This window comes from Dasypus novemcinctus, chromosome 15 (genome assembly GCF_030445035.2).
Source record: "Dasypus novemcinctus isolate mDasNov1 chromosome 15, mDasNov1.1.hap2, whole genome shotgun sequence".
Taxonomy (NCBI): Eukaryota; Metazoa; Chordata; class Mammalia; order Cingulata; family Dasypodidae; genus Dasypus; species Dasypus novemcinctus.
The window spans coordinates 93,241,905-93,256,152 of NC_080687.1; the positions used below are offsets into that span (position 1 = coordinate 93,241,905).

General features: G+C 39.4%; 1 protein-coding gene across 2 annotated transcripts in view; it reads left to right on the forward strand.

Annotated features, from left to right (window-relative positions):
* The window catches only part of LRRC63 (leucine rich repeat containing 63), a 55,733-nt gene that overhangs the window by 5,575 nt on the left and 35,910 nt on the right, over positions 1-14,248 (forward strand). For both annotated transcript variants that reach the window (XM_058276664.2, XM_058276665.2), the window contains exons 2-4: positions 3,660-4,361; positions 4,840-4,914; positions 11,706-11,866. In XM_058276664.2, the coding sequence (XP_058132647.1) occupies positions 3,660-4,361; positions 4,840-4,914; positions 11,706-11,866 (938 nt within the window). The remainder of the gene's footprint in view (positions 1-3,659; positions 4,362-4,839; positions 4,915-11,705; positions 11,867-14,248) is intronic.

A 14,248-nucleotide genomic window follows, 5' to 3' on the forward strand; every position in this document is an offset into this window, starting at 1 on the left:
ATCCTTAAGAATACTGTTGAATCAAACAGTGCCATTTATCAGTGCTATCTTATTTGTATTTATAGATTACTTCATCCAACAACAGCAGAACACACATTCTTTCCAAGAGCAAATACACCATTCACCAAGATAGACAGCGTCCTAGGCCATAAAACACACCCCTAACAAATTTAAAAGAATAGAACTCATGCAAGCTATGCTGTCAGTCCACAATGGAATTGAACCAGGAAATAAGTACAAAGATAACCAGAAAATCCCCCCAAATCTGGAGATTAAACAACACACTTCTATATAACACATGGGTCAAAGAAGAAGTCTCAAGAGAAACAGAAAATCTTTAGATTTAAATGAAAATAAGAATGCAAGTTATCAAAATTTGTGACTGCAGCAGCAGAAGTATTTAAAAGGAAATTTAAAGCATTGGGCAGAATATTTAGAAAAGGAGATCTAAACTCAATAATCTAACCTTCCTCTTAGGAAAAAAGAACAAATTAGATTCAACTTAGGTAGAAGAAAATAAATAAAAATTAAAGCAGAAATTGATGAAACTGAAAACTGGGAATTAATAGAGAAAATAAAATCAAAAGCTGGTTCTTTGAAAAGAGCAATAAAATTGATAAACCAGGCTAAACAAGAAAAAAAAAATGCAGGGCATTTTTTTATGGCAGTAAAACTATTCTGTATGTTACTGTAATGGTGGATACATGACATTGTGCATTTGCCAAAGCCGGTAGAACTGTACAACATGAAGAGTGAACCCCAATGTAAACTATGACTTTAGTTAATAATATTGTATCAATATGGGTTCATCAATTGTAACCGAAGTATCACACTAATGCAAGATGTTTATAATAAGGGAAATGGGGGGAGGGGAGGTTCTACTCAATTTTTTTTGTAAATCTAAAACTGTTTCAAAAAATAAAGTCTATTAATTTAAAGAACAGTTGCAGAATAAGTAATGTGAAACAAACAGAAAAAAACAAAACAAAACATGAGAGGAGGGTAAGTCAAATTAATGAGTACAAAACCCTTCAGTGCCCTGAAGGGAGGGCTAAATATGATGATGTGGTAGTTGGAAGGACTTCTGGAGTCTAGTGTAGGTATTTCTTCATGTTATTGTGCTTTGTTTTAATATGGGAAAGAGAGAGAGAGAAAGAAACTGAAGTTCTTGGTGTGACCATTTTATTAAGCAACCTGGCTTTGATTCTTTTTGTATAAGCAAAAAGCAAGCTTTATTCTTCTCCCATTCCTCCCCTTCAAACTCTTGTGGCACACATCTGCCCCCCATCTACCCAAGGCAGAGGTTCTTAGCCAGGGATCCATGAGCTTGAATTAATTTTGAATAATCCTAAAATTTAATTTAAACACATGCCAGTGTTGAGTGTTACAAAACTATCTGCCACTACATTCTTTTTTTTTTAAAGATTTATTTTTCATTTCTCTCCCTTTCCCCGCCCACCCCGTTGTCTGCTCTCTGTGTCCATTCGCTATGTGCTCTTCTGTGTCTGATTCTATTCTTGTCAGCGGCACCGGGAATCTGTGTGTTTCTTTTTGTTGCGTCATCAGCTCTCCGTGTGTGCAGCACCACTCCTGGGCAGAAAGCACTTTTTTTCACACTGGGCGACTCGATAAGCCAAGGGAAAGAGGCACTATTGCTTTTCCACCTTGTTCTTCTGCTCCCAAATTTGTAGACGTTTCTGTCTCCACCAGAGGGGGCAAGAGTGGGGAGAGTTAAGGGGAAAAAAGGTCTTACTCATATGGTAATATGACATTAGTATCCTCCGGTTACAAAAGCTAACCCTTTTTTTTGGTAAGGCACTTTTGTGGGTACTTCGGACAACCCCTCACACACTACCTGGGGGCCTCTGAACTGCTGTGTACCATCTGGCTGTTTATTTTAAAACACCCTTCACCTCCTATTCTCACTTTCTATCACAGCACTTCCTTCTTTTGGGGTTGCCTCATTTTGCCATCGAATCTTTTGGGGTGGAGAGCTTTTGAGATGGCTTTATGTCATTTACATTCTGTGACATCTCTTAGTGGACAGTAGCACGGAAATCTTTGCCTGGCCAAAGACTCAAAGTGCCAGCTGCACCCTCTTTGCTCCCACCAGTTTCTCCCTTTTAGATTCTTCCAGATGAGAGTCAGGTATCAGTCTCTGTACCCCTCAAATCTCAGGAGATACAGATCAAGTTGTCTCAAGGATTCTCTTACCGTACTCCACTTTGGAAACAGCACTAGGTGGGCTAAGATGGATTAGCTGTTCTGTGAGTATCAGCTAGAGGAAGTGGATGGCAGAGCGTCGCTTTCTACTTAGGGCAGGCACTTCCATTCTGGACAAGTTGTTCTCTGAGAGTCTCCCTCACTTGGTTTGAAGTCAGGGGAAATCATCCTCCTTTACCCACCATGGGGAAGGGAAGAGCAGGAAACAAAGCATTTTATAAGCTTTCTTTGGAGGAAGTCTTCTCTTTGCAACCAAATCAATCTCTAGCCATCTCTTACATAGAGGCAACAGGTGAGTGGCAGGCTAAGGGTTGAATTGCTTGTTTTGGCAATCTCTTTGCAAGCTTCGATGGTTAAGTTCGTGTGTCAACATGGCTAGGCTATGGTGTCCAGTTGTTTGGTAAAGCAAGCACTGGGCTGATTGTTACTGTGAGGATATTTCAGGGATTTAAATCATTAGTCAGTTGATTGCTTCTAAGGCGACAATCACAAAGACTATTGCCTTCAGCAATGGGCGGAGTCTCATTCAATCATGTGAAACCCATAAAGGGAGAAGTGATGATTTCAGAAAGAAAGCTGAAATCATCATTCAACAAGCTTCTCCTGGGGAATTCATCCAAAACCTTCATCAGGACTCCCAGCACAGAATTCAGATTTTCCAATCTCTACAGTTGTGTGAGCCAATTTCTACAACAAATATATATATAAACTGTTGGGTCTGTTTCTCTGGAGAACCCTGCCTTAGTGAACGTAATTTCTCATCATTAGAAGTGGAGGTGCTCACCATTTATTGTACTCATCTTAGACAACTGAAAAAATGTCATTCAACACTCTGTTGCATAGGAAAGAGAAGCGTGTCTGATGTAGTGAGGTACCTAAGAATGAGAATTTTCTCTCTGGACCAGAGAAAGAAAAGAATATTTATTTTTATAACCTGCATGAATTGGGATACCTTATAGCCAACACTGGAATATTGTGTTCTAAAGACACACCTAGGTCTGATATCCATGAGACATTGAAAAGAAATGGAAATCTTTACTGTAAGAAGTTTCAAATGAAGGAGAGACAATGCTGTATGATGAAAAGCAAAATATCAAAATCATTTTCCCCATCTCTGTCCCCAGAGTTCTAGGGGCAGCTGCTCAAAATCTCTTTTTTCCTTCACTCCTTTCTCCATTGATTCTGTTCTTCCAAGAGTAGCTTCCTGCTCTTTCTAATTGTAATACAGTTTAGCTTTTTCACTTCTCCAGTTGTCTGCTCAAACTTTATCCCAGTCAGCTCAAAAAAAGTAGCTGAGCAGGTGTATACAGAAACTTCTTTAGAGGGTGATAGGGATATGGGTGAGTAAAGGAAAGCTATGAATACTAAAACAGCAGTTGTGCTTGGCACCTTGATAAATATAATTTACTATGTTTTTTTTCCCTTTTCTGAGTTAGCCAAGACCACTGAAACTGAGCAACCAGATGTAGAGTCTGCTGAAGATGAAGCCACTTCAATTGAAAGAGATGAGACTGGCTTTCCCGGTGTTGTTTCAAGAGACCAATCATACAGTCCTATCAGCGTCCAAACCCTCTCTCTCGATCATCCGATACAAGAAAAAGCCACTGTTCCAATACCAATCAAGCAGTATTTTCAGAACTTTTATTTCCCCGTTCCAGATATTGCCGTTCATTCCATATTTGTTCCAAGTTGTGGTTCAGCCTCAGCTAGACTTTTTGGGAAAGACACAAGTCAAACGGAAAGTTCAGGAAGTTCAAAACAAGCACCATACAAAATAAAGAAGATTTATGTTGATAACAGACTAAAAAACATCTTAATTCTCTCTCCAGAGTACACCAAGACTTCTTCAAATGTCTCTTCTCCTAGTACTACCCCTTTCAAGCTCCAAGAAGTTCAATCTGAGTATCTGTCTTTACCAAAGGGTGTGGAATCTGCCCTTCCCAGAAAGCACCCCCTGATGGGTTTCCGGGGGGCAATGCCAAGTCCTATATCTGGCATTATATCCACCAAAATAGAAAAACCATTGCACTGGACACGACAGACTACTACTGCAGTGTTAACTATTAATGATGTTTCGGCAAAAGTTTCCCTGCCAACACCAGTTTTACCAAGAAAACCTCGAAGGCAGTCTGAGATAGGTAATCCATTGAGCGTAGTCTATGAGGACGGTGCTTGGGGAGAGCAAAGGGGAGAGAGGGAGGGCAGGCAAACGGCGGCGACTCCATTTGGATCCACAGGTGGGAAGGTAAGGTCACCTTTTGCCTAGAGGGCAGTGCTGGCTCACAGGCAGTAACAAAAGTCCTGCCCTGGCAGGTCTGCCAAGGCCAAAGCGAGCACTAGATCAAGACGGGGGTGGTTAGGAACCAGACAGGGGAGTTAAAGGAGAGAAGCTAACAGAAAGGAGCAGTGGGATGAACTGTCACTCTGAAGTTGGTCAAGATGAAGTCCAGGAGCAGAGTGTCAATGCTGACAGGTGCCATCATGGCCATGCTTCCGCAGATAATCCCAATTCATTAGAGACGAACAACTGCAGTAGTCATAGTACTCTCAACATGGATTTTCACAAGTATCTCCCAGCCGAAAAAAAAAATTTACACATTTATTTCTTTTATCTAGAAATGATTGCAGCAGAATATGAAAATATAGAACTATCCAAAAAGGAAAGCCTGCTAAGTGGAACTGAACGTAAAGGTAAAGGCCAGGTTTATGTCTTTCTTCTAGAATGGGTTCTTAACAAGGGGTCTGTGAGCTTGAACTGAAATTCAAAAAGCATTATTCTTGTGGGGACATGTTGGTGTGGGTGTGATATATTTATTAAATAATACACAGTATAGAGTGGACTTAGTAAGGGGTCCGTGGTGTTCACCTGACTGGCAAAGGGGTCTTTGGAATAGAAAAGGTCAAGAACCCTGTTCCAGAAACTGGATATGAATTTCTCTCTATAAATACATTTGTGATTGTGCATGTGATTGTGTGTGTATATGTGACATTCACACACATGTCACACCTCATTATCAGTTACTTAGAAGATATTTAAGTATAAATATTGATATATTCTGGGTGGGGTGGACAGACATGCAATAGTAGGACTGCTTGCCGTAGGCTGGATCCCGTTCTCAGAGCTTTGCCTATGTTCCCTCACCCAATCCTTGCAGCAGCCCTAGGAGTTAGGCACTAGTACTATTCTCACTTTATAAATGAGGCACAGAGAGGTCAATAACTTGCTCAAGGTCACACAACTAATTAGCAGCAGAACCAGCCTGTATGGCTTGAGTCTGTTCTTTTAACTATTCTGTGCCTCCTCTTGAAACAATTTGACTATAATAACTGATATTAGGATGGTGTAAACAAAGCACTTATTAAGTTCAAGAAGATAAACTAGACTGATTGCTTGAGGGAAGTCAAGGGAAGGCCCCGAGAGAGAAGTAAAATTTGCACAGGATCTTGAAATGAGCATAGGAATTTGTCAGATGAAAAAAGAAGAGAAAGTATTCTGGGCAGAAAGAATAGCATAGACAAGAATAAGACATTTCTGGGGAAGACTGAAAAGATGGGTATCATGGGTGTGTAGTCGAGCAATTTCAGATCATACCTTAGACCTTCTTTTGGAATAAGTGCATATGTGCACACACACATCTCATTAAATCCATTAAAATGTACCTGCTTTCCAAATAAAATATGCTTTTCTTCTATTGGGAATATAAAATTTATTTTATAATTTTAGTTTTGGAATACTTTGGCTCACATACCTGGGATTCTTCTGAGGGAAGAAAATGGAATGCACAAATTTACAAATATAATGGATAGTTTACAAAGACTAAAATTTAACAGTTTAGGAAACTGACATAATGTCACATTTTATCAAAATTTAACCTATCATTTATTATTTCTAACTTCTGATTTTTTTTCCATACTTTTCATCCAGGAAGATTTTTTTTTCTTTCAAGTTTCAATTATTTTCCCAGGATTTTGGATAGTTCATAGTCCCTAAGTATTATGGCCATAGTTTTCAAAAGATAATATGAACCAAGTCTAAAGATGTATGAATAGGAATAAGCTTTTTGTTTCACTAATTTTTCTCTATTATTCTGTTTTTAATTTCATTGCCTTCTCTTCTTATTTTTGTTATTATTTTCTTACTTCTACTTGCTTTGGGTTTATTTTGCTCTTTTTTTTCTAGGTTTTTGAGATGGGAATTTATATTATTGATTTGAGATTTTTTCTATTTTCTAATGTATGCATTTTAGTGCTATAAATTTCCCTGAGTACTACTTTAGCTGCACTTACAATTCTTTTAGCGATCATCTTTAATATTTTTTTAAAGATTTATTTATTTATTTCTCTCCCCTTCCCCCCAAACCCCAGTTGTCTCTTCTCTGTGTCTATTTGCTGCGTCTTGTTTCTTTGTCCGCTTCTGTTGTTGTCAGCGGCATGGGAATCTGTGTTTCTTTTTGTTGTGTCATCTTGCTGTGTCAGCTCTCCGTGTGTGCAGCACCATTCCTGGGCAGGCCACACTTTCTTTTGTGCTGGGCAGCTCTCCTTACAGGGTGAGCTCCTTGCATGTGGGGCTCCCCTATGCGGGGGCCACCCCTGCGTGGCAGGGCACTCCTTGCGTGCATCAGCACTGCGCATGGGTCAGCTCCACATGGGTCAAGGAGGCCCGGGGTTTGAACCGCGGACCTCCCATGTGGTAGACGGACGCCCTAACCACTGGGCCAAGTCCACTTCCCCACCTTTAATATTGAATTCAAAGGGAAATGTCATTATATTGAATATTTTCAAATTCCCACATTCTTGAAATGCTCTTTACCTTGCCTTCAGTGTCATCACACTGCTAATTTTCTTTCTACTCCTATGTCTGATTGTTAGTTTCTTTTATGGACTTCTTTACTTCTGCCTAATCCTTCAATATTGTTCCTCACATTTCTGTTCTAGCTCTCTTTTCTTTTCTCTGCTTATGCTCCCAGGGTGATTTTGCCCACCTAAATTTAAATCAAGAGTATCCATGAGTGTTTGTGATCCTAGTTACCTAGCAGAAAGAAATGAAAATCACTTAAAGGAAGATTACCCCATTCTAAACCTCATATTATTTCTATAAACAATTACACAAATACAACATGTGGTAAACAATTCATAATTACTAGGCTCACAAAAAAAAAAAAGACAAAAATAAATGGAAACTACCAAAAACAATAGAGAGCAGAAACATATCCGTGGGAGTTCCATATATTGGAATTATTGGATACAGAATTTAAAATAAGCGTAATGACTTCTGGTTCTCTTTATGATTGAGTCCTTTGTACTGGACTAGCCATCCACCAAAATCAACTACTAAAGCTGACCAAAATATAGAAATTGAAGGCATTGAACAGTAACTAATACTTATGATATGAGTGGCTAGACTCCTTGTACATTTACCCTGGCTTTTCCCTGAGGCATTTATGGTATGGGAGAATAGAGCACAAGTAGAAAGTGGGAGTTTTAATAAATTGAGGAGATAGCAATCAGACTTCTTAGCTGTCAATATAGCTAAGACTTAAGGGGCAAAATCATGGAGAGGAAGGAGTTGAAGAGAAATGAATTCACAAATCTGCATAAAAACTCCCTTCAAGGAGTTTGGAAAAAATATACCAAATGTATGCTATAGACCGTAGTTAATGGTAATAGTCTGATGATATTATCTCATATTCTGTATCAAATGTCCCACAACAGTGTGGTGTGTTGGCAGAGAGATGTTGTATGGAATTCCACTCATGTGCATAATTGTTTTGTAAGTTCACAACTTCTCTAATAAAAAAATATATATATTTTTAAAAACTCCCTTCAGGATGTTGACTGATTTCAAAATTGTGTGTGTGCAAAGCAATACCCTTTAGAAACACTGCAGGGAGTAGCTGTAGCTTAAGTGGTTGAGTGGCTGCTTCCCATGTACAAATCTCTGGGTCATTCCTCCTAAAACAAAAATACAAACAAAAATAAAAAATCACACAGAAAACATCAGCTGAGAAGCCAAGGGACTGAGCATAGATTTTAACAGTTGCACGGCGTTGGGGAGACAGATACTGGAGTTCAAGTTCTGCCAAATGGAGGAGCCTTGGTAAGCACACCGGGCTTTCAATTAAAGACCCAGAGGACCCACGCTTTAGGAATAAGGACTGAGTCCTAGGAGGAAGGACAGAACTAAAATAGACCAGACCTAATAAAGTCCAAAACCGATCTTTGATGGAATCTTTCTGCCTAGTAGAAGAAAACCTAACCATTAATAGATGGAGACAGCATTATCCATACCCTTTAAAACGTTTTCATCTGCAATGCCCAGCATCAAATAAAAAAATCACAAGGCATCATAAAGACAGGATAAAATGTCTGAAAGTCAGTGGAAAGAAACAGACAATAGAAACAGCCCCATAGTTGATTCAGATATTGGAGTTTTTCAGATAGGGATTTAAAAATAATTGTGATTACTAGGTTCAAGAAAAATAAAGAGTTGGAAAATTTCTCTAGAGACCTGGCATCTATGTTTAAAACAAAAATACAAGAGCCAAATAAGATTCTAGAACTGAAATTAATAATTCAGTAGATGAGTTTTAATAGGTTTAAAAAAGGAAAAAAAGGAAGCGGACTTGGCCCAATGGATAGGGCGTCCACCTACCACATGGGAGGTCCACGATTCAAACCCCAGGCCTCCTTGACCCGTGTGGAGCTGGCCCACGTGCAGTGCTTATGCGCGCAAGGAGTACCCTGCCACACAAGGGTGTCCCCCGTGTAGGGGACCCCCACATGCAAGGAGCGTGCCCCGTAAGGAGAGCCACCCAGTGCGAAAGAAAGTGCAGCCTGCCCAAGAATGGCGCAGCACACACGGAGAGCTGACACAACAAGATGACACAACAAAAAGAAACACAGATTCCCGGTGCCACTTATAAAAATAGAAGTGGTCACAGAAGAACACAGAGCGAATGGACACAGCAGACAACTGGGGGGGCGGGGGGAGCAGTGGAGGGAAGGGGAGAGAAATAAATAAAAAATAAATCTTTAAAAAAAATAGATTATACACAGTAGAAGGCTCCAATCATAGAACTTCCCAAGTCCACTATTCCTCCCAGTATTTCTGTATCATCCTCTGTGTCATGAATTAACTTAATAGGTCTTTTCCATGCCAAGGGCCTAAGCAAGCCATGTGGCCATTTTTGCTTATTGAGTTTATACCACTCTGGTTGTTCCCTCCTTGATAAATTCCAAATTAGTGTAAGCATCCTTAAGTCTATCAAAGAATTTCTAACTACCTCTCTACTTCCATCTTGACATACCTCCAAACCAACTATTTGACCACAGATACACATCTTAACGCACACTCTGTTCCTCTCCAGAGTCAAGGAATCTCCATAGCCTATCATACATATTTCCATATTCTATGGTTAATTTTAGCATCTATTAATCTGAAATGGACATGGAGAGACTATCTTAGACATTTAAAGTTGAGTATTGTCTCCTTTGTTCTAGGCTGCATTATTTCCTCTCTCTGAAACAATGCATAAGAATTACTGACAATGTAAAATATGTTGCTGCAAGCAATGCAGCAAAAATGACTGTGAATATAAATTATATTGCATAAAATTTCAAAATATTATCCTGCCACAACTATATATGCTTAGATCGTCCATCTTTGATGGAAGGTGAAACACACAACTCATGATAAAATAATATTAGATTATTTTAGCTTAGCTAACTCTTGGGCTTTTTTTTCCTGCATGGATTCTACAAACTGAGGGAAGAGCTGAATTACATATATGTCAAGGCAATATTAGGGAAATCATCCCTTGGGAGGTGATTTCTATCTGTGTTGTATTCATGTAATGTTCAATATTAGTTTTGTGAATCAAGAAATTGGTTATGTAATATTATAGGGTGCCTAAGAGTTGCCTCCTTGGAGCCTCCTTGTTGCTCAAATGTGTCCTCTAAGCCAAACTCAGCATATAAATGCATTACCTTCCCCCCAGCGTGAGACACAACCCCTGGGGATAAGCCTCCCTGGCACAGAGGGATTACTACCAAGCACCAACCAGCAATGCAACTGGAAAAATACATTGGCCAAAAGGGGGAAACGGTAAAGACAAATGAGTTTATATGGCTAAGAGACTTCAAGGAGAGTTGGGACGTCATTCTCAGCAGGATCTCATTGACTGCCAAAGTAGATACTAACCCAAATAGCAGGGCTCCTGAGGGCTCTTGAGACATCCAAACACTGTAGACAGGACAAATAGCTCAGGAGTTTAGTGCCTTACCAGTGGACTCTACTTTGGAATTTATGCTCCCTGGTGTGACAGTTGGACTCAGTTGTAGTTTCCCTATACATGGCTCTTCTGTCCTTCTATTTGAACCCATAATTAGTACTAGGGTTGGTAGATTTGTGTCCAAGAGACTTAAATCTTTGGGCTGTCCATGTGTCAGCTGGGCCCTGAATCTCACTGAAGTTGCAACACCTACTCTCCAGTTCATTGGTCTTAGCCAGGACAACTAACAGGAGGTGAAGATGGATAACTACCATACCGAGGCACCAAGAGAGTCTATAACTGCAAGCAAAAGAGTGCCAACCGTCCGCCCTAATTGTGTAATACGGGGGCATTTTCGGGACTTGGGAATTGTCCCGAATGACATCGTAATGACAGATACAGGCCATTATGTATCTTGCCATAACCTACAGAATTGAGTGGGATAGAGTGTAAACTACGATGTAAACTTTGATCCATGCTTAGGGGCAATGCTCCAAAATGTGTTCATCAATTGCAATGAATGTACCACACTAATGATGTTATTAATGTGGGAAAATGTAGGAGGTATGGGGAGCAGGGCATATGGGAATCCCCTATATTTTTTATGTGACATTTATGTAACCTAAGTATCTTGAGGGAAAAAAAAAAAGTGTAATATGGTGGAATTTTCAGAACACTGGAATTGTCCTGAATGATGTTGCAGTGACAGATACAGATCATTCTATATCTTGTCATAACTTATAAAAACGTGTGGGAGAGAGATTAAACTATAAACTATAATCCACACTTCGTGGCAGTGCTCCAATATGTGTTCATCAATTGTAACAAATGTGTCACAATAATGAAGGATGTTGTTAATGTGGGAAAGTGTGGGAGGGGAAGGGAGTGGGGCATATGGGAATCGCCTACATTTTTTATGTAACATTATGTAATCTAAGTATCAAAAAATTTTTAAGTTGGTTATGTAACTCATAGTAATAGATTAAAATATTTTTATATAAGGTACAAAAAGACTGAGACTGATGGACTATAATAGTATTTAAAAACCCATAATGAAAATCAGGGGCAACTGAAATTGGATGAGTGAGGGTTAAGGTAATGTGTTAGCCTAACCTATTTATGGTGCCTTGCTTTATCATAACATAAATACCTTCTAACTTTTACTCTAAGTGATGCCACATTTAAGTTTTGTGTTTTGTTTTGTTTATTTAGATTCCATTAAATCTAGGAAAACAGAGGAACCACTGAGAGAAGGTATACATGGTGGTGGTTATAGGACTATTGCAGTAACACAGTATGAAGCAATAATGGCCATAACCAAAACGGCCATAATAAACTGTGAAGCACGTGGAAGAAATGCACTTAATCTTAAGGTATGTTAGGTATTTTAATGACAATGTCTTGCTGTATTATTGGTCATTTTTGCTGTACATTTTCCAATGTAGGTTTGTTTTTGTGATATTGAAGGTGTCTTTCCTGTTAGAATTGATATTTTCCAGGGACATTTTCAAATTGCCAAATTGCATTTTTAAACCTTTCTATCTTCATTTGCCTTCAGTCCACCAACTTAGTTTATAAAGACATATTTAAATGTGGTTAAAAGGAAAATTTTTACACTGTATGCATTTTACTGGAATAAAAATTAAAAGAGAAAACCATAGGACTGTACAACACAAACAGTGAACACTAATGTAAACATTTTAATAATGTTCAAATGTTCTTTTATCAGCTGCAACAACTGTACCACAGTAATGCAAGGTGTTAATAATGGAGTGGTATATGGGAACTCTGTACTTTGTGCATAATTGTTCTGTAAACCAACAACAACTCTAATAAAGAAGAATGCTAGGATCCAAAGCAATTGCAATGCTTTTTTTCATTACCTTGTGTAAGAGAAGTAGGGTTCCAAGTGACCTTAGTTTTCAGTTATCAGTAACCTTTTGCCCTCGTGCCATCTCCAGCTCTAGGTTGGATTTTCACTGAAAAGCCCACTCTGATGAATAGCAATAGTAATAGTTACCATTTATTAAGCACCTACTATGTGCTTAATAAATATTACTACAAAGGAGGTATTATAGTCTTCATTTCAAGTTGTCAGAACCTGAGGCTTGATGAAGATAACTTACCTGAGATCACAGAACAAGTTAAGTGGCAGAGCTTGGATTTAAAACCAGAACTCTTTGGTCTCAAAATCTATGCCCCTTCTTTTGTAAACTTTTTATTTTAAAATAAGTTCAAACTCATAGAAAAAGCAAAACTAGCACAAAGAACTTCTACCTACTCTCTACCAGATTCTGTGATTTTTAATATATTGCCACCTTTGCTTTATTGCTCTCTCTCTCAAAACCATTTAGGAAAAAGCTTCAGACAGGCTAGTCTCTTACATAATCAAATTGCAGTTAATAAATTTACTGCCTTTATTCCAATTTTGTCAACTGCCCCACTTTTTAAAAAGTTCTTTGTGTGTGTGTGTGACCAGTCAGGGATCACATATTTAGTTGTCATGAATCATTTTCTTTTTTTTAAAAAAATGTTTTTATGATAAAAAGTCATGTGTAGAAAGCCATACACACAAAATAATTGATATAATGTCTCCTCCAAACTCCAGAATATAATAAAATAAGATCAATCCCCCACCAGCAGCAACACCTCACAGAATCAACGCTATGCGAGAGATAGTGGAGGAAAGGAAAGTAGAATTTTTGATGGTTGTTTTAGTTTGCCAAAGGGCTGCCAATGCAAAGTGCCAGAAATGTGTTGGCTTTTATAAAGAGTATTTTTTGGGGGTAAAAGCTTATAGTTCCAAGGTTCTGAAAAGTCCAGCTCAAGGCACCCTAAGAGGTTCTTTCTCACCCGAGTCATTTGCCATGTGTTGAAGTAAGATGGGGGGCGATCTCTGCCTGGTCTCTGCATTTCCCATCAGGCTTCCTCTCTCAGGCTCACCTGCTCTGCTTTCTTCCTGATTTCAGTTGCAAGCTATCAAGCATTAGGCTTATCTCTTCTTGACATTGCTCCATGGGCCTAGTCTCTTGGGGCTTCATGCTTAAGCAATTCTTTCTCCTACATGGCAGGATCAAATAAGGCAGTTCCCTTATTCCTCTGTCTTTCCATGTGAGTCTATCTCTCTCTTTGTATCAGACCCAGCAAGAAGGCAAAGACTCAACATGAATCATGCCCCACTGACATAATCCAGTCAAGTGGGTCTCACACCCACAGGAATGGATTAGTTAAAAACATAAATATTTCTCTTTTGGGTACTCATAAAATAATTTCAGGGAAACGGACTTTGGCCCAGCGGTTAGGGCGTCCGTCTACCATATGGGAGGTCCGCGGTTCAAACCCCGGGCCTCCTTGACCTGTGTGGAGCTGGCCATGTGCAGTGCTGATGCACGCAAGGAGTGCCGTGCCACGCAAGGGTGTCCCCCGCGTGGGGGAGCCCCACGCGCAAGGAGTGTGCCTGTGAGGAGAGCCGCCCGGCGTGAAAAGAAAGTGCAGCCTGCCCAGGAATGGCGCCGCCCACACTTCCCGTGCCGCTGACGACCACAGAAGCGGACAAAGAAACAAGACGCAGCAAATAGACACCAAGAACAGACAACCAGGGGAGGGGGGGGGAATTAAATAAATAAATAAATCTTTTAAAAAATAATAATAATAATAATTTCAAACTGCCACAATGGTCTTAAGAACTAGGGTAGAAAGTATGAACAAGTACACACCTAGAAGGGAAAGGTCCCTACTCAGCGTGGAGAACTCAA